The sequence below is a fragment of the Cuculus canorus genome, chromosome 7 (assembly GCF_017976375.1).
Source record: "Cuculus canorus isolate bCucCan1 chromosome 7, bCucCan1.pri, whole genome shotgun sequence".
Classification (NCBI taxonomy): domain Eukaryota; kingdom Metazoa; phylum Chordata; class Aves; order Cuculiformes; family Cuculidae; genus Cuculus; species Cuculus canorus.
This window is the reverse complement of record NC_071407.1, coordinates 37,934,302-37,962,149: the sequence shown is the minus strand read 5'-3', so window position 1 is coordinate 37,962,149 and position 27,848 is coordinate 37,934,302. Positions and strand designations below refer to the sequence as shown.

The 27,848-nt window shown below is 43.0% G+C and overlaps 1 protein-coding gene across 11 annotated transcripts in view; it reads left to right on the top strand.

The window, feature by feature from the left end:
- Positions 1-27,848, top strand: part of PCDH15 (protocadherin related 15) — an 855,028-nt gene that overhangs the window by 537,261 nt on the left and 289,919 nt on the right. For all 11 annotated transcript variants that reach the window (XM_054071964.1, XM_054071953.1, XM_054071963.1 and 8 more), the window contains one exon: positions 27,251-27,411. In XM_054071964.1, the coding sequence (XP_053927939.1) occupies positions 27,251-27,411 (161 nt within the window). The remainder of the gene's footprint in view (positions 1-27,250; positions 27,412-27,848) is intronic.

Here is a 27,848-nt window from a genome sequence, read left to right as displayed (position 1 = left end):
ATTGCCCCTCGTCCTATCACCACAAGCCCATATGAACAGCACCTTTCCAGCTTTCCTGTAGCCCCTTCAGGTACTGGAAGGTTGCTCTAAGGTTTCCTGGGAGCCTTCTCTTCTCTAGGCTGAACAACCCCAACTCTCTCAGCCTGTCCTCGTAGGAAAGGTGCTCCAGCCCTCCAATCATCTTTGTAGCCTCCTCTGGACCCGTTCCAAAAGCTCAAAATCCTTCTTATGTTGAGGATTCCAGAACTGGACACAATACTCCAGATGAGGTCTCACAAGAGAGGAACATAGGGGCAGAATCCCCTCCCTCCCTGCTGGCCACGCTGCTTTGGATGCAGCCCAGGACACAGTTGGCCTTCCGGGCTGTGAGCACACATTGCCGGCTCATGTCGAGTTTCTCATCAGCCAGCATCCCAAGTCCTTCTCTGCAGGACTGCTCTCAATCACATCATCCCCCATCATGTACTGGAAACAGGGATTGCCCTGACCCAGGTGTAGGACCTTGCCCTTGGCCTTATTGAACCTCATGAGGTTCTCACAGCCCCACTTCTCCAGCCTGTCCAGGTCCCTCTGGATGACATCCCGTCTTTCTGTTGTGGCAACTACACCACTCAGGTTGGTGTCATCTGCAAACTTGCTGAGGGTGCCCTCGATCTCGCTCTCAATATCAGTGATAAAGATATTAAACAGCACTGGTCCCAGTACGGACACCCGAGGGACACCACTCATCACAGATCTCCATCTGGACTTTGAGCCATTGACCACTACTCTCTGAATACAACCACCCAGCCAATTTCTTATCCACTGTGCTGTCCACCCATCAAATCCATATCCAATTTAGAGAGAAGGTTGTTGTGGGGGATTGTGCCAAACGCTTTACAGAAGTCCAGATAGACCACATCCGTTGGTTCACCCGTGTCCACTGCTGCAGTTACCACATCAAGTAGAAACTGACTGCCTGGCTACATCTGTTGAATGGACGAACCAACAACTCTGCAGCCTCTTTAGAAAGAGGTGATAAGGGAAGAAAGCAAGAAGAAATAGAGGGCAAACTGTTTTAAAAACCCTTTAAGTTTGACAATGGTGGGATGCATTACTTTTTTGTCTTTTCAAGAGGACACACAAGTGCAAACTCTCAGAGGATGATAATGTCGAATAAAACGGTAAGTAGGACTAGTACTTCAAAGGCTGTGGGGTAACTTTCTGCTGGAAATGGACTCTCTAAAACTACCTGAAAGGAGGTTGTGGAGAGGAGGGAGCTGGCCTCTTCTCCCAAGTGACAGAGGACAGGACAAGAGGGAATGGCCTGAAGCTCCGTCAGGGGAGGTTCAGGTTGGATATCAGAAAAAAATTCTTCATGGAAAGAGTCATTGGGCACTGGAACAGCTGCCCAGGGAGGAGGTTGAGTCGCCTTCCCTGGAGGTGTTTAAGGAACGGGTGGATGAAGTGCTGAGGGACATGGTTTAAGGGAGTGTTAGGAATGGTTGGACTTGATTATCCAGTGGGTCCTTTCCAACCTGGTGATTCTATGATTCTATGAATGCGAATGCTGCAGAAAACTAGTAATAACAAGATGAACCCAAATAATCACAGCTGCCATAGCCAGGACTTGGGATCACTCCAAGATAAATATAGAAATCGAATGTAATTCTGCCCCTCTAGTCATGTCTTTACATGATGGTAAAATTCATGCTTCTGGCAAGCCTCCTTTTTCCCTTCTACTTAATGAAAATGGTTGGTTTAATAAAAACAATTGCCCTTCTATCTCAGTGGCAAAGATACAGCCAAACGCTTAATTTTAAGCTCTGAATAGACAATGAGCAATTGGCTGTTGGTTGCTTATTAAACATATAAGATATGTAAGTACATACAGCATATTTTAACTTCACCGTGTGTGTGTAGTTGAAAACATTTGTTTAACCACTGATGAAATAATGTGAACTTTTCATAGTGCTTACTCTCTAGGAGTTTTACAATGGATAAAAGAACTGCATTCATTGAGCATTGGTGCATTCCCTGATGGGACAGTAAAGGAGGAATGTATATTTTATTTTCTGGTATTCGCATGCCGTAAGCTCTGGCCATGTTGTTCTACTGCCATTCAAGTCCTGAGGCTATTCCTTTCAGTATGTATTTTGCCTTTTACAAGATAATAACCTGAGCAGTTGAATAAAAGTAAGGTTGTGAAAATAGTGTGTTACTTCATAGCTCTAAGTATGGATTTTTCACTCCTTACTGTGGACCAAATACAGGTAGGGTGGAGAATGGTTTGAAAGCAGCCCTGCAGAGAAGGACTTGCGTGCTTATGGATGAGAAACTCAACGTGAGCCAGCAATGTGCACTCGCAGCCCGGGAAGCCAACCATATCCTGGGCTGCATCAAAAGAGTGTGACCAGCAGGTTGAGGGAGGGGATTCTGCCCCCATACTCTGCCCTCATGAAGCCCCACCTGAAGCACCTCCTCTACGAGGACAGGCTGAGAGAGTTGGGCTTCTTCATCCTGGAGAAGAGAAGGCTCTGGGGAGAGCTTGTAGTGACCTTCCTGTGCCTGAAGGGAGTCTACAGGAAAGCTGGGGAGGCGCTCTTTATCAGGGAGGGCAGGGATAGAATGAGAGGTGACCATTTTAATTTGAAAGAGAGGAGATTTGGATTAGATATTAGGAAGAAATCTATTGCTGTGAGGGTGGTGAGGCCCTGGCCCAGGTTGCCCAGGGAAGCTGTGGCTGCCCCATCCCTGGAGGTGTTCCAGGCCAGGTTGGATGGGCCTTGGGCACCTGATTCAGTGGGAGGTGTCCCTGCCCATGGCAGGGGCGTGGAACTGAATGAGCTTTAAGTTCCCTTCCAACTGAAACCGTTCCATGATTTGTTTCTCTGGGTTAATCTGTGGCATTGTATCATCAAGTTTAAGCTTCGATTTGTAATAATCACGTTAAAGATGTTTACACAAAGATTGACTGATCTGAGAGAACTCATCGATGTAGGATATTTTTCAGTTGATCTAGAAGGGTGAGCTGGGCTCTAAGGAGGTGCAATAGACCTGCCTGATGCCCGCCCGTCGCTCCCTGCCTACAGGCGAATAAGCAAATGGTTTTATTGGCCTCTGCAAAAGAGACATCAGCTTGTGGTGTGCTTTCTGCGTTTGAACCATGTTAGCTGTTCCTTTTTGCTTTTTTGTGAATATGAAATATATATTACTCATATTGGATTTCATAACTTCTATTTAAGATGGTTATCTGATGAAGGAGAGATGCTGCTGAGTTTTTATGGTTTATGTAGGGGAAGGGAAAAGAAATGTATGTGCAGTGCCTTTGTTTTTCATGCTGGGGAAAAAAAAAAGAAGCTTTTTCTTGTTCTTTAGGGAAGACAAGGTGGGAAGTTTTAGGTAAATAAACTTGAGGGGAGGGAGAGCAGGCTACAGGACAAAAGGAGATTTGCCTAACCGACCTGTTCAGAAGAACCGTATGCTTTGAGGAAATACTGTAACAGGATAATATTGAAAGGACTTCAAGTAAGTTATCTCTCTGGAACTGTTGATCTTGTACTAAAAATATAGTTGAAAGAGCTGTCAGACCTATAGAAGAGCAAGATTTTATCTGGATGTTTGCGGAAGCAGTTCCTAATGAGGAAGGGACAGGCGGGCAGCAAGACAGAAGAGAGGAGGATACTTTTATTTTCCTTAATGAGAAAGACTCTGTTAGGATGGAGGAGCAGCTAGCTTGGAATAATGCTTATCTACCACAGCTGTTGATTTTTATAATATTAATAGACACGAAAAGCTGCAGTAGGTCTTGGTTGTGTTCAGATAATTCCTATAGTAAGGTGGCTTTATCCTGTGTAGGAAGAGCATGGAGAACCACACGTGCGTGCCAGCCTGTGGCTGCCAAAGGGCTTCAGAGAGAGCATCTTTGGAGGTTCACTATTGAATTTTTGGTATAACTTGGTTAAACTCAAAGAAACTTAACTTGGTTTGACTCAAAAGAAAGCTGTTTTTAGAGAAAACTAACTCAATTTGTTTAATTAATGGTGGAATTGCTTGCTTTGAGTTGGACCGCGTCTTCACTGAAAAAGCTGCTTTCTGTAGTAGCATTTTCTTTTCACTTTCCCTACAGCTGAGAATGGAGCCAAATCTTCTCCAGTTTGTTGTGGAGCATTTCGGTGGATACTTGATAATCTTGTTGGTCTGGGAGATTCTTTAACCCATGGATTGTTTCCATCCGATTTAGCAGCTTCAGTTAAACTGGCCAGGTAACTCTACTGCAAATTAAAGAGAAGATTTCAAAAAAAGCCAGGATAAATTATTCCTGTTGGAAATTATTGTAAATATTTTTACCTAAGCAAAGCACCCAGAACTACATAAAGCGTTTGAGGGGGAAAGTTTCCCTGGGGAGGCTGTGGTAGGCAGTAGCAACGATCTCTTTGCGAGCGCTGCTATCACAGACACAGTGAGATTAAGAGGGACAGGGAGAATTACATGATTTTCTGGTATATAATTCTTTTTTTATATGCGTGGGTAGAATTTGACAACTACTTTGTCCACAAAATCCCAACTTAATTTTTCATATAATATTGAAAGAATTTTCCAACTTCTCAATTGAAAGTGATGCAAAACCTGAAATAAACTTCTGTTTCTTTTGCCCTTTTACTAAAGAAAAGTGAAACAAAGAAACCTGAAACAAACACAAACGTTAAATGGCCAGAATGAAATGTTCTTATTTTGAGATTCAAAAGCAAGGCACCCTTCTTCCCTTTCCACCTTAGACATAACTGTGCAGACTGACGCGGATCACTGTGGAGACCGGGTCTTTTCGGTTTGGCTGCCACTACCCAGAAAACAAAACAGAGCAAATAAAACTCCAACAAAGCAAACAAACTCAACAGTTTTATTTCTGCCTGTGTAGTTTAACACTGATGAATTGGCACCTCTGACACCAGGCAGTGACTGGAAAACACCCCTTTACAGTCAGTAAAACCAACTAATGAGAGTCGGAATTGAGCTATTTCTTGGCTTGCAGAATGATTTTGGTATAAGTGCTTTTGGTTGATTTGTGTCCTCTAGGTTAGAATTTGAACCTGTTTCTTGTGCACCTGTGTGAAGGTTAAAAATTCTGTCTTTTTCCATATAAACAGGAAATAAAAGTTTGCTTTGTCTGTTCTGGACAGTAGCAGTTGATGCCTTTGGATCTACATAAATGGCTGAAGAAGCGTCTCGTTAACATTTCTCACTCTTCAGGTTCTCTTAATGATGGCAAAAACCAAATTGCCACTTAAAGATACCCTCTCACACCAAGCCCAGTGGAATTCCCACAGCCAGCAGAGCTGGCCACTCCAGCAGGCTTCAGAGTCTTCCCACCATCAAACCTCTTTCTCTCCTTTATCTTCCTTTTCTTTCTAATAAATGGTCTGAGGTCATTTGAGTGAGTCTTCTTTGGCCTTCATTGCAAGCGTGTAATTTTTGTGGTATATGCACCCATGAAGTAACATCGTATCAGTCATTCTGCTCATCATCTGAATTAACATATTCAGGCATATTTACTTCTTCAGTTTACCCTGACAGAGTTCTCAGATAATGTGTGTTTCACTAATGGACTCTGTTTTTACTTCCTCCAGGTGCCAGTCTGTCAAATAAGGTCACGTAAGTGTATTTGTGTAACTGTCGATTATTGTCCTCTCCATCCTGAACTCGCTTCTCAGGTCAATTCTAAGTCAAGCAAGATCTTCCAGCTACGCGAAGCTTACTGAGAGCTTTTCTGCCAGCCTTGTGGCAATGGGATCAATTTTCTGCCCAAGGTCCGCAATGACTATTAGGCACACAGCTTTTCATGGCACATCCAAGTGCTACTCAACTGCTCAGATGTTTTCATTATTGAATGTGTATTTGAAGTTTTTTTGGGTTTTTTGGTTTTTTTAAGTATTGCATCCAGTGGTTTTGGCAATTTTTTGTCACGTCTCATCACTCTCTCTTCTGAAAATGAAAATGACTGTGTTGTTCTAAATGATGTCTTTATACATGTCTTCCCGTGCTGGAGGTGTGATTGCCTTCTGTTTCTACTAAAATGTTTTGGAGTCAAGATATCGATTTATCTTGCATGGAATAAAATTTGTTCCTCGCCCCATTTGGAATATGGCAGGTTCCTGTCATTGGATATCTGTCACAAAGCTTATGGATGTTTAAACTGAAAGACATTGTTATATTTGCAGCTACTACTACTTAGTTGTTCGCTTCTGATCTTAAGTGGAAATGCCGTCTTTAAGTATGCCTAAGAATCGTTTGGGAGGAGTTAAACGCTCAGTTTGAATTTTCTGGTTTGGTTTCATTTGCGCTTCCATTAAAATAGTTTGTAGCATTAAATTTTCATTAAAAATGCAGAGTTCAGTAGCTACATGTGGATTGTGAATATTCTAATTAATGGGAAAAGCCAGTGGTGTGAGATGATGAGGTGGAGCGCAGCGGAGCATTAGCAGTGGTTTTGGCCGAGAAGTCCACAGTGGATGGGTTTGGTGGAAGCCCATGAAGAGCTCAGGCATGTCAGGGAGCTGCTGCTGAATCCCTGCAAATCCCAGACAGGGATGTACACACCTTTGCTGGCGAGTTAGTCATGGTCTCCGCCGAGGCTCCCTGCTGCTTGCCACTCCCTCAAATTTAGTGTGTGTTTAAGCCCCAAATCCCACTGATTTGGCCATAACCCATAACAGTGAATGTGAGAGCTTAAAATTAAGGCACAAGAACTCCATAATGTCTATGTAAGTGAATGTAAAGAAGGAAATTGTGAGTACTGGCATTGGGGTGAAACCCAGTAAATCTAGGAGTGACCCAACCAGAAGTCTTCGAACCTTCAGCATAGGGATGAAAGATACAAAACTATCAGCCTAAGAAAATTTTCTGTTATTCTATTTGCTAAATGTGTGTGTACAAAGGAAGTGCTTCCTTCTCTGAAGTTGTTCTCCAAGCTACTGCCAGGTCACAGTACTCCAGCAGATGCACAAGTAAATGGGTTGTCCAATCTGAGAGGTTCTGTAGGAAAGCAGCCCTTTCCCATCTCTGCACGTGCCAGCCACTGCTGTAGGGCCTGGGCTAGAACCTGCAGGGGAACAGAAAACAGTGTGGCTGTTGCCTAGTGAAGAGACCAAAAGAGAAATGTGTATGGCAAATAAAGCCTGTAGACAACCACGTGTCAAAGAGAAAAAAACGGGAGGAATGTTAGTACTAGTCAGATCTTATACTGGAACAGGCTGCCCAGGGAGGTGGTCGAGTCGCCTTCCCTGGAGGTGTTTAAGGAACGGGTGGATGAAGTGCTGAGGGACATGGTTTAGGGAGTGTTAGGAATGGTTGGACTCGATGATCCAATGGGTCCTTTCCAACCTTGTGATTCTGTGATCTTACTCTTAACTAGATTTTGGACCACTGGGCAGAAATACTGTGGGGGTTAAAGCAGGATTTCAACATATAGTTTGCTTCAAAAGCTAAACAAGAGGTGTTAGAACAAAGTTAATCCTTCATATTGAGTGTGGCTCTGCTTTGAGGTCAGTTCTTAATTTCCTGTAACAAAGTGGGTTTTTCTACAGATGTGTTACTCATCTGAACAAAATACCGATTAGTTATTCAGCCTCTATTTTAATGGAAGGAATGTACTGGAAATCATAATAATCTTTTATTATAAAAAGGAAAAAAAAAAACCAGACCTGAGAGGTTTGAATGTCTCTGAAGAATAACATTGTTTATTTGCTTAGATAATCAGGTATTATTGTGCTTCTCAAATGACACTGGTTTTCCCTTGGGGTGCTCTGACCTCTTCAAGGATAGTCTTAGCAAATGGAGTAAAAAATGTGACGGTACCATTTGTCAAAGTGGAAACCAGCACTGAATATTCAATGCCGGCTGCTCAGGGGTGCGTTGGTTCATGTAAGTGATGTGGTAATGATGCTGCAGGAGAGCAACTCCCAGGGCTGAGTTTGGGGTCACGACGCTGTTGGGGCGTCACTGCCCTGGGCTCTGCCTCCCTCTTCCAGTGCCCTCTGAAAATTCCCACTGTGCCCCAAAATGAGAGAGTGCGGATTCGCAGTGTGGGGCAGCATTAGGTGTGCGTCTGCCTGGGTTGTGGAGGGGCATCCTGAGCGAGCCAGCGCCGCTGTGAGTGCTGCTGCACAATAGCATTGCTCCTGGCTGTTCCCTTGGAGTCAGACTAGAAACCCCAAAGATGGCATTGGTGAGTAGCGGTGAGAAAGGACAGCAGAGAGAAATGCTTATTTTGTTATGTTGGATAGATATTCATGACTTACTGACTCCAATGCTTTTCTAAAAAAAAGAAAAAATCTAGATTTTAGTTCAAGTCAAAGATAGTAGATTTCTGCTTGGTTTAAAAAATGAATTTTGGAAAGCAGAATATTGTAGTAATGATGTCACATTGGCTATTTCATTACTCCAGGCAGCTTTTTATGTTTGTGGCTAGCATCTCTACATCTGGCTAACAATTTAGGAGAGTTAAGCTATAAATGGGAAATAAACTATGCCAACCCCCAGCTCCCCTTCACTGCTCACTCGTGTGAATGCTGTCTCGTGGCTCTGCAGGTGCCGATCCCAGTGGATGTATAATATTAATCCAGAATAAGGCTTTTGACCACAGCACAGTGTTTCTCAGAATTCGCTGCTGTGACATCTGATCTGCTATCTCTAGATTTACCTGATGAACAAACGGCTGTTGTTGAAGGCCTTGGTAACTTGTAAGAAAAGGTAGTAGCAAAACTCTTCCGTGGCTTCTTTCCACAAGTGAATAGCAGAGATGTTTTGAACGGTGGTTACTGAGTGGTAACCAAATCTCTGAGTGGACTGATAAAATTACCTCCTTGTTTAGAACTTTTGCCTGAGCTAGGCTTGAACAACTGGGAGGAATTTATTTTGCTTGGCCTCTTTAGACAGACGCGACCACGTCTACGTTATTGCTGCACATCAGGAGCAGAACAGAAACTACTTTACTTTCTCTGCATCTCGCTTGGGCTGGAGATCTCTATTCAAATGCCGTTACAGCTGGATTTGGGTCCAAGAATAAAGCCGTGCCTGTACTTGGTTTAACAGCTTAAACTCTACCCACATGTTGCTTCAAGCCTGGCCTTTCAAAGATAGAGAAAATGGGGAGGAAGATAGTAGAGATAACGACTGCAGCACATGATGCTTGGTATTCACTGCAGTGTCCGTCGCTGAGTGATGAGACCTGGGAGCAACTTGACTGATGAAGCCAAAGTTTCGAATTGGGTGCTTACACTTAGAGTGTTGTTAGTTTCGAGGCTCTGTGGGCCCATTTACAGGGGTGACATAAGCAGGATGAGGGCTTTTTCTGTGGCGCTGGAGCCAGCTGGAGTGGTCTGACCGTGTGCGTACAATCGCGCTCCCTTGGCATCCAAAGGCAATGGTGCCTCCAGGCCCGAGGAGCTCCTGGACACGGAGCAGGGCCTGACTGCCCAGGGCCAGCAATGGCCTGGAGACAGTACGAACCCTTTCCCGGCGCTGACTGCTGGGCTCCAGTGCTCATGTTGGCACTACGGCATTCTTTATTACAGTAAAACAAAACTAAGTTTATGTAGGAAGGCTGAAAAGTGTTCTTACTGCCTTTTCTCTCTCTTAGGAGTGTTGAAGTGACTCGCCTTTCAGTTATTTGCTTGGCAAAGAAACATCGCTGATGCTTCATTAGCATTTGAGATACTTGTTTTCATCCTTATCAGCCATTTACAAAGCAAGTTCATAGCTGTTTTTTTTTTTTCCTATGCAAATGAAGAATTTGTACAACAAAATAAAGGTGATGCAAATGATCTGTTGCTAAACTTGACAGGTTTTTTGATTTAATATCGTTAGGCTCTATGTTCCTATTTTCAATTAGCTTTGAAATCTGCTTACGTGCTCTGCTGTTTAGTGTTTTTGTCAAAAGAAAGGAAGAGATTGCAGCATGTGTTCCGGAAAGACGCAAACAGAAATACCACTGAAAGAAATACTCGGCTACGCAAATCATTGGCTCCTACAGTGTGTTGCTGGAATTTCTCAGTGTAAAGATAAAAGCATGCTGTGTTTGAGAAAGCATCAGAAAATATAATTAGGTTTCTGAGATTTGAAAATGTAGATGCTTTTGTTTTCATGGTTCAGAACAAATATTGTGATAACACAGAGAAAATAAGCATGTAAAGGAGAATTTGCTGAAAGTCCAATTTCCTCAGGTTTGAAAAATGAACAGATTTTGAGGGCTGCCAAACCAACCTTTATCAGGAAATGCCGGCAAGATCATAATTAGATTGGATGCAAACCAATAATCATATAAGAGCTGTAGCGGTTGTCAATTAGCATTAGCGTTCTGCAAGCTGGAAGGCCTGGGTGGATGCATCCACACTTAGGCTGGTTCTGCTTTTAGGAAGTGTTTATTCTCATACACACTCTCTCTCCTTTATAGAGTTTCTGCAAAAAGTCACTTTAAACGTGCTACGCATCTGGCCCAAAATGTTTGGGTCTTAGTGGGCATGCGCACTGTGTAGGTATGTTCCATTAGCTGGTTATTTTCTGGCATAAGATCTGCCACAAGCACAGGTCGTTCTGTACATATTTGTCCTTTTCCATTCATTTTATCTCCTCTTGTCCTCTGCCATTGGAAGGCAACGTGTGAGACGGGCTCCCTGTCCATGAGCAGCAGCTGCCGTAGCCAAGGCTGTGCCTCTGTGGGGGAGATGGTCTCCTCAGCCCAAATCCCTCCTTTCTTTCTTACAGCCTCCCTAAGAACACTATTGGAGATTTCCAGACATGTTTTCTGTTTGGTTGAAACAGACCAAGGGGTTTCGAAATTATGAGGGAATTAGAGAGTGACAAGGATTTCATGTGACCATCTTCCGTTTGAGATCTGGCCAAAAGTGAAGCTGTGAGTTGGTATAAGGAAAAGGTTGGTGATCTACGGAACAGAAAATGCTTCTTTTTCTCGCTGCTTCTCTTTATCTATATTTATTTATTTATTCTGTAGGAAACACATGTCTGAGGAGGGACCTAGGGAAGGGACATGCTGGGCTAGGAAAATAGGGACCACGGACACTGGGTAAATTGTTCAAATCCAGATGTTTTGGGCAGAATACTGCTGCGACTGTGCTCTGTGCGTAGCCCTGATTGCACTCCTGCAGTGTGAATCACTCGGGAGTAGAATTAGACTTTTTTTTGGTATCATTTGTTAGTGTTTCAGACATACAGTGTTGACGGCAATGAAATCGTGTTCATATTGGAATGAAATTATGCTCACGAAGATCCGCATGATTTTCCTGGGAACGTGTCCATTAACTGTATAATCTGTAGAACTACTTCTTATTCTGGACTATTGAAATAGAGAAAATTTTGTAACAGGCATTAAAAAGTTGAGTGCTAGGAACCATGTGTTGAATAGCTCTGTTGGGATGAGAGCATCACAGCATCCAGTTGGGTCCCTCTCCCTAAGCCTTTTGGCAACATTTGTTGGTGTCCTGCAGCCTGTTTTCTGGGAAAAATCAAGATATCGTCTCAGTGTGGAGCCTAGATATATGACAGTCTTCTCCCATGAGAATTCCAGGGTGTAAAGATCAGCCCAGTGCAAAATTTTAATGTTTTATCCTGAAAAAACATACACATGTATATCTTTTCGTACAGGAATTTGATGTTCAATGTCATGCTCAGAACCCCATCCTCTGAAAGGGATATTCCTCGCCACATTTGCTAAGTGTGGGTTGCCAATATAGTTATTTTTAATAATAAAATTAATCTGTATGAGGTTATTTATTATGTATGTCTCTTCAGCCAAACACTTTACAGAGCTTCCCGAGAAGCTGTCTGTCTGTCTGGTGGTAGGAGCACATCTTCTTAGCCCTGACCCATGAAAGCTGAAGCAGTGTGTCATTGCCAGTTTTTTAGAAGACTGTTTGTATTTCTTTTTTACCCATGGGTTTTGACTTTTTTTTTCCGCTGCACTGACCAAACAAACCAGAGAGGTTACCCAATACTTTTTTTTTTTCCTTTGGTAATAGAATTTTACATTTATCACTGTAGAATTAGTGATTAAAACACACTCTCAGATGCTGGGCAGATGATAACTCTTTGAACACGAGAGCTTAGAGTAATTTTTTTATGTTAATGTTACAGTAGAGCCTTTAATTGGTTTATCCATATATCTTCCACCTAGAAGCAGGGATCTTCTACTGTTTGGTTATGGGTATTTCTCCACTCTGCCTCTCAAGGTATGATGAAAAGACTTCATCATAAAGAGGGATTTTTGACGTTCTTTGTTCTTCTAAATTAAGTGGCTATGACTCAAGTGAAACAGAAGTAACTGGGAATGTTTAAACCACTTCTGTGCGGGTCTGAGTAGATCATCTGAAACCACTAACTAATTTAGTTAGGGGAGGCCGCTTGCTGTAGCTGGAGAACATCGTATTGAAAGTTCATGCTGCGTAGCTTCCTGAAGGCCAAAACCTTCTTTACTTGCGTATTTTATAGTATTTAGGAACAATTTTTTTTTTCAGTGTCCATGTAATTAGAAATTCTTTTAATCTTTGCTGCAAGATGACTGTTTTGCTACTGATTGTTAACATATTGGTGATGTTCTCAGTAAGGAATTTATTGTGGGTGTGAGCCCCGGGAGAGCTGTGGTTTGGAGCTGGCAAAGTGGTGACGGGCTCTGGAAGAGCGAGTTCATCAGTTTTGCTGTGATGCGTTATGAGGGCATGCGAGGAGGCTGGAGAGCTTCTTGCTTCTCTCACCTGAGAAGATAATTGCAGTGACCATAAGCTTCTTTCAAAGGCAGGCTCAGAGGTGTGTAAAAAAGTACGGTGAGAGAACGTGGTTGGCCGCTCTAAGGGTTTTGTAATGGAAAATAGCATTTCTCTGCGTAGCAGTCACTCTACATTTAATGTAATGTGCACATAATCCTGGATTACGCAGCCTGTGTGAATTTATTGAAGAGAACGGGTGCTTAGAGGGTTCAAGGTGCACAAAAGGCTTTTCCTCCACCTTCCTCAGGTGCAATTTTAAAGAATCACAGCAGTGCCCAAACCTCCAAGTCTTGCTGGCCCACAAGGATTCAGGGATACGTGGAGGCTGCCGAACTCTCGAGAAGATTCATTTGAAAAGGTTAGCCCTTCCCATCTGGGAATAAATGAGCATTCTACGAGGTTGACTTTGAACTCCTGTCATACACAGTTTAAGGTGAGACTTAAGTAACACTGTGACGTTGAGCAGTCATTTGTTAAGTGGTCTCAGCTAAGTGGAGTGAAGTTGATTTCTTTGGCCGTCATGTCAGCTGAATCCATCGGTGCATCATGTGTCCTGGACAGGACTTGTCAAAAAGTCTATGAAAAATAATAATAATAATAGATATGACAGTTTCCTAAGGAATATTATTTGTGCCGGAAAAGATACCAACATCCTGAAGCAGTGTTTGCATGGTGTGACTGCCTGGCGTCCAGGGGGAACGTACAGATGGGTGCCAGAGCCAGCAGTCACAGCAGTGATGCATCTTTGGTGTGGGCAGCGGTAGCAGAGGGATGAGGTAGGTAGTCTGTAGAGAGGGTTCACAGGAGCATCCCAGCAGCAGAAGGATGGTGAGATGCAGGAATCCTGTGCTCCTAGTGGAAGGATTTTGTGTGCAGATTCAGACTGCTCTTTTTCCTTATGTCTTCGACTTGGCATGTGGAATTGCATTGGAGTTCTGCCTGCTTTTCATTCCTGGAGAAGCTTCATTCTCGTGGTCGTTTTATAATCCCAGTTTAGACCCTGGAGGATTTCGAGCTGTGATGCTGAGCAGGCAGTGGAGGCTGCGGTGTCGTGTTGGGGGCTGGCACGAGAGCAAGCTGCTGTGGAGAGGGGGACGAGGCTCCCGTGTACTCAGAGGTGATGGCATTTTCCAGTAGTGTAATTCCTAAATTCCCAGGCCCTGTCCTGCACCCACGTGAACTGTGGTTTGTTCAAAGCGTGCACATGGGCAAAATTTCACAGGGTGACAAAAGGCACATCCCTGATGTGATTCACCGTTTTGCTTCATTGCGAATTGCTGCTCTGAAAGAGATAATCCGGAACTATGAAAAAGTGCAAGAGTCTTTAAAAGGAGCGAGAGGTTTATTTTCAGCTGATTTTGTCGTTAAAAATTACTCTTCTAAGACAATGCTCTTATCTTTCTAAGAAGAAAGCTGAGATTGTTAAACACTGCAAAGTTCTCAGCGGTGTTGTTCTCAGCTCATCTGAGGTTCAAGTCAGGAGGTACCAATTGTGCATTCATAGAGTCATTAGTAGGTTTTATCGTTTTTGTGATTTTTTTTTTTTTTTTTTACTTCATTCCATGCCAAGGCTTTTTCTTTTCCTTTTAGGATTTGCTGCAACTGCTTGATAAAGCAAACGCCTGAAGTTTTAATTTCTGTAGGGCATTCAGTGGAACAGCAAAAACTTAGTTAATCACAAGACTAATGTTTTATTCTACTTCAGCTTTTCTTTCTTTTTAAGAGAGCTTAAGAGAAAATCAAACGCCATGAGCTCTCCAGGAGTTTCTTCCGCTTGTTTGTCTTCAGTTCACTCGATGACTTTTTCTTTATGCTTTTGCCTTGAAGAAAGAGCAGGTCAGTCTGTGGGGACAAAAAAAAAAATAAAAATCAATCGTCATTTGCAAGGTAAGTGACAAAGAAGTTAAAAATCTGCTCCTCCTATTACACTCGCAAGCAGGATACGTCCTCACTGCTTCCCTGACACCTGAGTCAGGGAAGTCTGAAATAATTCTCTGTCTTTGGGGGACAGTGTGGGGTTAACTGGTTTGGCTTTTCTCCCCCATAAGTGTAACGTTTTAGTGGCATTAAGGTATTTGGCTGCTTCGTGACTCAAATCTCGTGCTTGGTTGCAGAGGCAACAAAACAGCTTAGAACTTGCTTTTGAATGTCCTTAAGGAGGAAAAAGAAAGTGGTTCTAGGCAGGAGGTAGTGCCAACTGTTTCTGATTTCCTTAGTTTTCTATTGATGTGCCTGCAAATACAACTGAGAGTTGGTACCAGTGACATAAATCAGCTAAATTTTGTGTGGTTTAGTGCAATGAGAATAAAATAGTATGAAAGGATGTTAGATATTTTTATCTGTCCATTGTAATCCATCCCTCTTTCTGCTTGCTCTCTGAATTGCTTGATTCTGTTCCCAAGCTGGTGGTGTGACTCTCTTTCTTAATCACTTTCTTGTCCTTTTTTTGAAATTCTGATTCCTTGACATCAATTCTATTTATGGAAGTTTATGCACAGTTTTAGCTTACAAATGGTCCATGATAAAGTCCCTTTCTGATTCTTTTTCTTTCTGTAATAAAGCAATTCAAACGGAAAGAAAGGATTTTGCTCTCTCTACAAAGGCGAATGCTTTCCCTGTCCTCATGGAAGGGGAATGCTAGGCAGTAATGCATGAAAAGCATTACTTTATTGGGAAAAGAAGTGCACTTTTCCTCCAAAACCCAGACTATTACAGATCAGCAAAGAATAAGTTTCTTCAGTCCTGCTATCAGGCTCTCCTTTGTCAGTTGGGGTAGGTTGTCCTCTCGGTGCTGCTGCTAAGGCATCATTTGCAGTCCCTTCTTTCATTCTCTGCAAAATTACACCTCCCAAGTTTTGTTTTCTAAAGACACAAGGCATTTTCCAAGGAACTACGGATTTTCCTCTATCTGTTATGAAGTCCAGTATGCACATGGTCTGCAGTGCTGTTCCATACCTTAGGAGTTCTTTTTGCCACTGAACATAGGGCAGAGATTATAGCAAGCGTATGGTAAGGTTGCATTATTGTTAAACAAGACTTATGTCCAGTCTAGTTACAGATGCAAATTTAAGTCTGTGGTTTTCCTGTCTGGACAATGTTTGATGATTGTCTTATCCTTGTATTTTCCGCACCCTCTTATTCCTCTTTCTCGATGCTCAGGTTGCAGTGTCTGTGGATTACTGTCATCTGCAGCTGAGACACTAGAGCCAAACTCTGACTGTTGGGGCAAGATGTTGGAAAGCATGGCTTTAATTGATCTTCATTTGTTATTGAATAGGGAGCACCAACAATATCTGGGTTTGCTGGCAATATTCATTGTTTTTTTCTCAGCATACTTCCCTGCAGAAAGTCGTGTGAGCAGATAGAGATGATGTATAAGCATTATTAAGTTGTCCTTTTTTGCCTTCTTTCTAAGGGGAAAAGTGATATGTGTAGTTGTTATAGTGCACAGCAAATGTCCAGGGAATATTTCTTAAAAAATTTTGCAGAGAGCCAAAAGCAATGTCTAGGCAGACCCTTTATAATTTTAATAACTCTGCTTTAGAGCAGAGTCACAGGCTCCTGCTGCTCCTCTCTGAACTGTATGCAAACAGGCCGTAGGAGGCCTCCAAATTAAAGTGAAAACATTCCGGTCATTTAATTCACACCTTCAATGGCCATTGCCTGATCACAGTTTTCCCAAATACTTGATCTGTTTCATAATTTGTAAGCCCTTGAGTGTTTAAAGTGTATATTAGACTTCTTTAAACAGAGAGTTAAACCCTGATTTTGATTAGCTTTGAGTAATGGCGAAAGGAATTGGAAAACAATCCAGATTTACAAAAACAGGTTTTAATATGTATTTGTGATCTGACACACTCTGAAATGTGCCTCAGAACTGTAAAACAGTTTACCTGAACATGCGGTTTTCCCAAGGAAATCTGATGAATGGATAGCTGTCCTGCACTCCATCTCTGCGGGCTGTGTGCTGAAACATTCATTGGGATAAAACAGTTGGCATTAGAATTTCACTGCTCAAAGACACCCCACACCTTATGATCAATTTTGTTTGCCAGTATTTAGAGCTCAAGTCCCACCCTGTTTGCAAATCCAGAAGTATATGTCAGGTTAATTGTGAAATACGAGTTTCTATTTTGAAAGGCAAACCTAGCCAAAGCTTGGCATTTCCCGAGTGTCAGAATTCTGTAATTCCAAATAAATATTTTTTTCTAGAATCAGAATGAAAATTAGATATGGTTTCTATTTGCTGTGGAATGGAAATAGAAATCTGGTGTTCCTCTCAGAAAAATATAAATGAAACGGAACAGCCAATCTCTCCGATTCACGCGCATCTCGTGCATGAAGCAGCAGATGCCCAGGGAGCAAGTATCGCTCAAGGAGGAGGAACTGGAGGACCTTTGCTTCACATGCATCTTCCACAATCCTGAGCCTTATCGGTAGGGAAAGAGGCAGGAAACTCTAGTTGCTCCAACTTGGCTGTTTCTCCCTGTGTTGCATTTTTGGGCACTTGGAAGTTCTCGCATTTGGCAGGAAGAACCTAAAAGCCTAAAGAGCCCTGGTAGCAGCCCTTCCTACTGCTCAGCCTGCCCCCACGTTCAGGAGCCACAGGCTCACCCTGGAGATCCCCGAGCTCCTCGACGGGATTTTTTGGTCAAATTTGGCTTTTGACCTGGTCCAAAGTGACACCACAGGTCACCTCAGACTGCTCTGTGTTCTTGGTGCACGTAGGCACTAAAAGCCACATCTTGGGTTTGCAGCAACAAAGAAATTAAGAAGAAAACCTGTTTGTATTGCAGCAGCTTTTGTCAAACCTGACAGAGAATTTTTCCAGGAACGTAAAAATATTATGTTATCAGGAGAGGAGGGGACTGTAAATACAAACGTTATCACACATCGTCTGTAGTCATCTCAAAAAAAAAGAAGGTACCACAGTTGGCACTAAATTAATTCAGGAACACTTTCAGTTTTCAACAGAAATATTTTTTCAAGTTGCATTTCTTTCAACCTATATGTGCACATTTCTGCATTGTTTAAGAACCGGTCAGCGTACACTCCTGGAGTGCTGCTGGCTTCCCTTTCTGATTTTAGAATCTGGTGCGTTTGTGCTCAGTGTGCCAGGTTGCAGATGGAGTCTGAGGGCATTCAGAGACAGTCATAGGACCTGTTAACGTGAGGAAGGGCTTGGGAAGAAAACGACTGAAACTAAAGAAGGTGAACATACATTAAAAGAAGAGCGTTTGGACTTCTGGATTCAATGGAGTGTCACAGATTTGGCAAGTTAGATGGACAAAAGAATGAGGGATGAAAACTGCGGTGGTGCTTGCAGGTGAGGATGTGTTCAAGACATAAAGCTGAGGAAGGACTGTTCACAAAGGCCTGTAGTGATAGGGGGAGGGGCAACGGGTGTTAACTGGAGAGGGGCAGATTTAGACCCGACGTAGTCTCTCGTCAGCTGGGCACTGATAGAGAAATGAGATTTCGGAAAGGCCTTATGGAAAGGATCCTTCTGCTAACTCCCTGTTTGATTTAAGGCCTCATAAATGTGACCACTGGAGGATGGGGTCGGAAGCAGCCGGTGTAGCTGTGCTCCTGTACTCTAGGGTGGGAGTTATGTCTCCTTCCGATTTACCTTAGATGGCTGCTATAATAATGGGGAGTAGGACTCTGGATTTTGCTCTCTGTAGCCTGTGGGAATATGATGGAGAAACTAGGAAAAAAGATTAACAGGTGTAATTAACCTTGTGGTACTAGTACTGGGTTCTGTTGAAGCATAAAGAAATAATAGCATGTTAAAAATCAACAAACTGGAGTTAGTCTGTGGACACTGGTGTGCTTTACCTACTGAATTTAGGTTCTGCAGCGCGAAGAGGCTTTACCTTAGGAACACTCACAGAAAGCGAATACAAGAGCAATGTCCGTGGCCTTAGCATGAGGCCTGATGGTGCCCTCCCTTCAGTGAGATGGTAAAGAAGGAACAAGAGGCCCCTGCTGTGAACCAAGCGATCATCCTGCTGCTTAAACCCTGAGCAAGAAAAAAACAGAAGTTGGTTTTGAAAAGTAATTTTTTAAAAACTGCTTTCATGTTTTCCTGTTTTAAGCCTTTAGAATTCACTGATTTCAGTATTTTCTCTTAACTGAGGAGGGATGGGGTGCTTGGTTTTTTTTCTGTGTTGCTCCTTTGCTGTCAATTATTTTACAGAGTGGGACTTTGTGCGGAATAATGTATGACCTGGGGCTTTGTCCCCAGCCGGACCCCTGGCCTCCCTAGTCCTTAGCAGTATTTGTGTGGGACAGTGTAGTCTCTATAGCCTGAATTCTATTTTCCTATATCCCCACTGCCCTCTGGTTCTTTAAATCTCTGTGCCTCCCAGTGGTGCTTTGTGATTCAAACTCTGTTTCCCTGCTTCCTCTTCGCCCTCTGCTTTCTCCAGGCATCCATCTCTGTCTTTTCACAGTCACTTTTTATCTGCTCACCTCTTGCTCTTGGTGGTGGGAGCATTAGCAAAAAAATCTTCTGGGTTCATACGCCAAGCAAGGCAAATACTGAATATTTAGTGAATTTAGTAGTTCACGTTTGACCACCACACTTTCCTCTTCTGGTTTCTTTTCATTCTTCTTTGTTGTGTTTTGGTGTGGAGTGTAAATCCCGTGGGTCAAATCCTTCAGTCACATATGAAGTAGTGAGGTAGTTCTTCTCTGGCTTGATGGTCCTGTTGTGTGTCAGTGTGGAGGGAGGGTGGAGGGGAAGGACCGTGATTCTTACTGACCCACAGGACAGGCGTACATATGCTCTGAACTGATGGTCACCCCAGGCTGCTGCTTTTCTCTAACTGGGAACTCCTTCTAAATGTCTTCCATTGTTTTGGCGTGGGGCAGGAGTCGTCAGTGCTAGATCTCTGTCTTCGCGCTGTCTGGGGAGCGCTAAAACAAGAAAACGGGTCACCTTCCTTTACGTCTCCGCCAAACTGGTGCTGTACAATACCTTAAGGACAGACCTTGGCCCCACAGCACAAACGTTCTTGCAGTGGCTCAGAGTAGGAAGGCATAAAGTCCATGCAGAAGGACTTGGGATAAAAACCGTATACCTGAAATTGTCAAACTCCTAGTCTGGCCAAAATGCTGGGCTGGGTTTAGTTAGTCTCTGTAATTGCTTGGAGGCTGTGGCTGCAAGTGGAGCAGGATGGGAGAAGATGGGCCAGGGTGGCAGGAAAACAATCTTGAAACAACCTTGGGAACTTCTCAGAGATCCCTACTGATGGTGTTAGGACTGAGAATAGGAAATACAGGAGCTGCCGTTGTAGAATTACCCTGTTTTTCTGTCTGAACCTTCTGTGTGGGTCTAAGTAGGTTCATGATAATGTTGAGAATTTACTTCTGCAGTAAGGTTTTCATTTTCCGTTGACTTCTAGTTTATTGCTTTGTAATCCATCCTATTTCACAGACATACTCCTTCAAATGCAGAAAAATAAGTTTGTGATCCAGGTTTAGCTATGAAAACTCTGTAGAATATTTAAAAAAAAAAACAACTGCCTTTTCAACTGATCCGTCTAATGCCTTTCTGTAAGAAAATAATCCCCATTTTCAAATTGCTTTACAATCAGCAGTAGGCAGAGGAAAGCAGTACGGGTGTTTTTTTTAATCCCCATTTGCTCTGTTCAAAAGAAACTTGGCATCTCACACATTGTGTAAACATTGCTCAGGAGTCACCGTGTAGAGGAGAAGCTACCGGGTGCGTGCAGGAGGAACTCAGGTTCTACAGCATGTCTTCAGTGGTCCTGAGCAGATAGTGGTGGGACTGGAACGTGCAGAGCTTCCCGAATCGCTGACCTCCCTCAGTCTGCTTGGGTTTCTTCAGCCTTACCGTCAGAAGATATAAGTGCGGGGGCACCAGTGGGAATGCTGTTCACCCTTTGGCAGAAGGTTTCTGACCATCTACTCTGTCTGACATAGGATTTCCTAGCTCCAGGGAAGGTGCCGCCTGGATGTTGGCCCAGCTGCCTCTCACTATCACCACAGCTGAGTCTGAGCTTCCAGCCTGCCGCCATCTGGAAGCACTAACTTCAAAGACTTTACAAAGCAGACATTTCTCATTTCTTTAGGCCCCCAGTTCTTGCTGGCCTTACTTGTCAGATTTTCCTTTTTTTTTAATGGACTAGACATGAAAAAACCCACTGATTTAGAGTGTAAAAGTGATGATCTTCCTCCCATCTATTGACAACTGTTGGTACTTGTCCTTACGGCAGCTTAAAGAGTTAATGCGTGTGTGCATACTTAGATGTGCCCTTTAAGTACCAGCATTTCTTTTCATTTTTCTTTTGGACAAATGAGTAAGTAATACTTCACATTGCTCATTTCATGTACTGTGCCTCTGTGGGTAAAACGCACGGATACCTGATTCTTTCCTAAAGTCATTTCTTCCAGATGGGCACCGTGCCTAATTCTCCCAGGCTAAATACCACCGACTGACAATACACAACTAACGTTCCAGGGTAGGAAATACCAACTACGTTTAATGTAAATTCCCTGACATGTTCTTTGGACTTGTTATGCAGAATTAATGTACTGAAATGAAAAGTATGTTCTGTGCGAACAGAAGAATCTGAATTTGGTTTAGATTATATTTAGCCATTTTGTACGCCACGCAGCTGAAGAAGCTGCTAATGAAATTTGGCAGTGGAGATTCACCATTCTTACAATGAAAACTGTTGCAGATGTTTTTTTCATCAAGTTTGAGAGTAAGGATGGCAAGTTTTATAGAACCATAGAATGGTTTGGGTTGGAAGGGACCTTAAAGATCATCCAGTTCCACCCCCTGCCATGGGCAGGGACACCTCCCATTGGATCAGGTGCCCAAGGCCTATGCAACCTGGCCTTGTACCCCTCCAGTTTTAGACTGTTCTTCAAGGTAGGATAGGTACGTTTGGGTGATATAAATCTTTAGAGCTATACTTGTAGCGTGGCTTCAGATGGGCTTCTCTTCAGGTTTCAGCCTCAGCCCTGTGGCTTATGAGCACTTGGGTGCTCCTGGGTGTACGGGCCCAGCACGGCGTGGGTTCAAAAGTCTTAAAGCAGATGATTCTGAAGTGTGACCCTGCACCCCCCAACCGAGTGGACAGACTTGCTGAAGGGTCTGTTACCTGACCTGCTGCTTGACTCAGGTGAGAGGCAGGAACAGAGAGTTTAAAAGCCCATGCATGCGCCTATAGCCTTGTGGACATCTGCCATCTTCTTGGACGTGCAGGACAAAAAATAAACCTGCTACAACGCAGGGTGCCTTGAAGGTGGTGACTATCCTTCTTCTCTCTCTTATAACCTCTTTTCTCTCTTTCTCTTCCCTCACTCTCTTTTCCTTTTTTTTTCCTTGTACCGAGTGTGGCTGTAGCAGGCTCTAGCAGGCTCTTTTGGTGTTTAGTTTTGACTCCAGCAGCATCAGGCTTTTTTTTTACATTTTTTGGATCCGCTAAGCAGATCTTTATGCAGTGTTATCAGTGTTTCTAGAATCACAGAATCACAGAATCACAAAATCACAAAATCACAGAATCACAAGGTTGGAAAGGACCCATTGGATCATCCAGTCCAACCATTCCTAACAGTCCCTAAACCATGTCCCTCAGCACTTCATCCACCCGTTCCTTAAACACCTCCAGGGAAGGTGACTCCACCCCCTCCCTGGGCAGCTGTTCCGGTGCCCAATGACTCTTACTGTGAAGAATTTTTTTCTGATATCCAACCTGAACCTCCCCTGGTGGAGCTTCAGGCCATTCCCTCTTGTCCTGTCCCCTGTCACTTGGGAGAAGAGCCCAGCTCCCTCCTCTCCACAACCTCCTTTCAGGTAGTTGTAGAGAGCAATAAGGTCTCCCCTCAGCCTCCTCTTCTCCAGGCTAAACAACCCCAGCTCTCTCAGCCGCTCCTCGTCAGACTTGTTCTCCAGCCCCCTCACCAGCTTCGTTGCTTCTAGGTCACAGATCGTTGCGGTAACATCAGCCTTTGCAGTTTCTTATCAGTGCGCTATTGCATACGAGTCTTTGATTGTATCCAGTGTTTCAGGGCATGCACCTTTTTTAGTAAAATATTGATTATGCTCTCCTCCTGAGTGATTTGGGTCACTCTGACGCTGTGCTGGTGATTCCAAAGAGCTCATTTGAAGTGGGAACCGATGCTAGAATCTCTCACAATTTCGTGCACTGGGCACAGCCCATCTGGAACTGAGCTTGTGGAAGGCTGCACGTTGCTGTTGTGTATGAGAGCCTTGTGAGGGGAAGGTCTGTCCAGCTTCTGCACCTGCAGAAATACAGCTTGCTTACCTGCATGCAATTAGGTGCCTCTCTTCGATGCTTTGGGGACTGACTGTCCGTGTGTGAAGTCTGTCATCCCGTTACCAGGCCAGCTTTTGCCTGGTGCCGCCTTTAGCCATGTCACTGCGCCACGTGCCTTGAGCTTAGCAACTGCAGAAAGAGAAATCATGAATGCCTTGTAAGTTCTAAAGGTAAGGTGCTATAGATTTCATTCTACGAGAGTCCTGTGCTCCAGCTCTTGTGCCAGCATAAGGGTCATTCCCAGAGCAGTTGTAATTCACTCACTCCTTAAACAAGGGCCAAAATATTCAACTGAAATAACCCCAAGATGTGTGTAAAGCATTTATTGAGTGTGTCCTCACTGAGCACTGCGCTTCTTCGGTCTTTAGTAGAGCATAAACTGCAAATTCCGTACCTCATGGCTTTTGCACCTGAGTCTCTTGTAATGCCCTTCTCATAGAAACTCACTTTCTGCAGAGTGTAAAAACAAACGTTTCTCTATCACTTCAGTCTAATGAAGATTTTTCAGCTTCTGGATTCCTCTCAAAGGAATAGCCTAGCGTAGAATTATTGTTTTAATGTTTACAGTGCTCTATAATGTCTATTTTTGTTGTCTTGTTTTGTAGCTACTTATTGAATGATTCCCAACAAGCTTGGGTAACATTTCTGAGTAATTGTCATTACGTTCAGAAAATTAATATTACACCTGAAAATAATAGATCTTTCCTCTATTGTACAGTCACTGTACTAATGCCTTGAAAAGCTGCACAGGCTTTCCACAAGATATCGATCGTGGTGGTCATCAGGCTTTGGTTGAAGTGGAAAAGCAGAGAGATTGTGGTCTTGGCACAAGATAAAAAGCTGTTTTTAGATATACTTGTATTGATATGCAGCCTAACTTTCACATCAGTCTTTTTTTTTAATTAGCCAGGAAAAAATGTCACTAATTAAAGTCCCTGGTGTCCTTCTCAGTGGCTTGTGCACGCAGGACAGAACTGCAGGGAACAGCGTTGAAACACGGTTCATCATTTGAGTGTAACTTCCCAGAGATGGGGTACGTGAAACGTGCATCTATTAGGACGACCCACGTCCTCACCAGGAGTGGCAGCGTCCTGTTCAGGTGCCCCCCAAGACGTTCACCGCCCCCTTATACCTCCCCGACAGTGCAAAACTGAACTTGTGTTATAATTACAGAAGAAGGAATGTAACTTTTATAACAAAGTAAAAGCTTTCACTTCTGCTAGAGCATTTTTTGAGCTTCTGTTTGTGCAAAAAAATAAGGCGGCAAATTGTCTGTACTTATTGCATTGCAAATATTAAGGAGTGTGTTTGCTTTTGTGCTCGTATGTGTGGAGAGTTAATGGACAAACTGGTGATGCAGTCACATTGAGCTGCCTCTACTCAAGAGTTATTGCTGGTAGGCTACTTCCCTGACATTTTAAGCCAAGGACAGAGGCGGGATGTAAGGAACTAAATGATAGATATCTAAAGGGGAAAATAAAAATTACCCATAATGTCAAAATTAGAAGAATAATACGTTAAGGATGGGTATTAAGAGGCCTATTTGCAAACTGCTGTCTCTTGAAGAGAGGAAAAAAACAGGCCATTTTTAAGAACAGAAGAATCACTGTATCAAAACAAACCAAATAGGAGTTCTTTTTTAAATCAAGCAAATAGCTGTTACAGAATGCCACCGAGGAAACTCGAATGAGATGCAGAATTCAAAGCAGTGAAGTCAGTTAAGCAGCAGCGGTTTAATGGAGGCTGTATGAAATTTGTCATCACAACAGGATTTTAAGTTGATTTTTTTTAAAGTATGTAATTGCAATCACCTACACTCAGGTTCATTAATTATTAAGTTGTTTGAGCTCTTTAGCCCTTGCAGAAGGCTGAGTTTGGCAGAAGGCAAGCTTCTAGAAACTAGTCAGGGAAGGACGAAGCCTCCTTGGACAAAGAGCAACAAACCGTGATGTAGGTAGCCCACACCGAACCAAAGCTGCCTGCGAACACTTGGTGTATGCCACCTTAAGAACACTCTTGTAGCCACCGCTGTGGCTTGTTTTACAGCACTTTCCTCTTTATGTCAGTGTTGCAGTCTAAAATTGTCCTCCTTCTTTTGCAACACGCGGAAAGTGCTTCTGGTGCTAAAGCCTTTGTATTTTGTCACTTCCAAAGGCACGCTGTGCTCTGAGGGATTAATACGTGCCTTTGAGGTAGGTATTTTTTTGTCTGTTTACTTGTATGCCGTTCATGGAAGGGGTAATCGCTACCTTCACAGGGGCATGGCCCCGTAGGCTATTCTATGAGCTGTCAGCGCTCTGCACGATTATCAGTCGAATTTCTTTAGCAATCCTGCCTACACCAGATTTCTTTACAGGCAGTATGACTGCGACATCCGAAAGTAATTTCCCTTTGTTGCTGTCATTTCAATTGGCAATCATGAGTTGTATAGAAACCAGAGGACGGTATTCATTATTCTTTTTTTTTTTCTGTTGGGATTAGGGCTGGTGAAGATACAGCCGTAACTTAGACATTGCCTTCAGGTCTGAACAAGAATGGAGAAATCAAAACATCTGAAGCAGTTAAGGCAATGGTGGTATTTACTGCCTTGGTCTTTTTTTCAAGGGAGGCTTTTCTTGAGGCAGCTTTTATTCAGATTACCTCAAATTTGGATCACTGACCTTTCTTTGTGTCATCGTTGAGGCGCAATAATGAGGGCAATCCGCAGAAGCTGGTGGATTTTATATGGTTTAGAAGAACTGGTGGCTAGATTTAAACACTTTGAACTGTCACAGGCTTGGTAATCAGCTTGTATTTTTCTCATGAAATCTGCTTTACATTAAAACTAGTGATGGTACCTGAGAAATCGTATGCCCATTGAAGCCCATGGATTGGGGTACAGATGGTATTGTGCGGACAGCCATCAAACACGGGTAGCAACTGCCTTCCTCATGCAGCTGCAAGTGTATGTATTGCTCCTCTGACTTGAAATCAGTTTTTCATGCAAAGTTGTATGTATTTGGCAGCATTTCTTCCCATCATCTCTATGGTGTTATAAAAAGAACTTTCAAAATAAGCAACTGAGGAAACTTTACTCTGGTGTTTTCATCAATAAAAATTGGGAAACAGTTTGCTCTGGGTAAGACCAGTAATTACTTTTACTGTTTTATCCAAAAAAAGGATCAGCCCAACTCAAACTCACTCCCTCCCCTATATATTTAAGGAGAGCTGCTGTTGTTGTGAAGTGATAATGTAAAGAGATTTTACTCTCCATTTTGGACTAAGTTGTTTGGGCCAACAAGATGTTACGTGATAAGTATTTTTAACCCACGTCAATGTTTTGCAGCTAGCAATGTTCACAGATTTTCTTTGTAACTCTTGATGAACTTAAAGATCATTTATTTTAATATTTCAGTGTGAAGAAAATGGGATAGTGTTAATTTTTCAGAAGTCCTAGAGAAGTGTTTATAAATACAGTGCATGAAAATGCAAAGCCCCGGAGTGCAAAGCAGTTAGTAACACTTGACACTTGGAAACTGAGTTGGCGTGTTTTACACGGGAAATTATGTACATTGTGGATTCTGGGAACTGACTGGTAGAGCTGTGTGGCAAGACTTTCAGCTGATGGGATTGGACAAGAAAAGAAAAGAACAGTTCTATACGTTGAAGAGATGGCTTGTCCTAATTAAGTACTGCCTTTATTTTGGTAGAGGTAGTTTTCATGTCTTTATGCTGCAACGTAGTTCTCTGTTGCAGAGCAACTCAAGGTAAAAAAGCTTTTCTCCTGAGGAGCTTTGTGTATTGTAGCTGTTTTTCCCCCTCATCTTGATGTGTTGCATTTGCTGTAGAAAATTTATTCTAGTCTTTGTTGTTGTTTTGGTGCTTTCAGTTGTTCAAGGTGCGATGGAGTGGCGATTACTCAATAGAGAAAACACTCTGTATCATGGGTCTCATCATCACTTTAAATTATTGTGCATTGCAAATGCTGCTTCTGGTATTGTCTGAGAGAGCTTCGGTGTCAGAGGGTCTTTTCCATCACAGATAATAAGGTTCAGACTTTTTAAACATCCCTCAAAACATAAAATGCCAGAAACTCCAGTTAGAAAACAGCGGGTTTAGTGTTGCAGTTGTTACAAAAGTACCTAAAAATGTAGATGCTCACCTAAATTTCTCCCTGGTGTGTTTATTGTTTTTCTGCAGGCACTATCTTGGTTGACAATATGCTGATCAAAGGCACAGCAGGAGGGCCGGACCCCACCATCGAACTCTCCTTAAAGGACAATGTCGATTACTGGGTGATCCTCGATCCTATCAGACAGCGGTTATACCTGAACAGCACCGGCCGAATTCTGGACAGAGATGTAAGTCTGGGAGTTGCAGTTTATTTTCTTTTCTCCCCATAGACATTAATTTCTGAATCTCTGTACACTCACAGGAAGACCAATAAACACCAGACCGGCTGGGATATATTAGCTGCATCTTATTTTTTTGTCCCCAGCTGAACGTGAACAAAGTTAATTTGACTCTTTATTAGGACTTCCTGGGAGCATGCAGAAACTTGACCATTTCTGCACATCGCAACAATAAAGACCAGATAAATAGATGTGTGAGTTGGAAGAAATATGTATCGAACCAAATTTGACTTGTTTACTGAATTAAAAACGTTTTTATTCTGCTTTGCTGCCGTTGTCTGGAAGAAGTGCTGCTCACCTCGTGTCATGTGACACTAAAAGCCTGCTCTAGCTGCATACATTGACCTAAGGGCATGTGAGCAAGAGCAAAGGAATTGTGAATACGA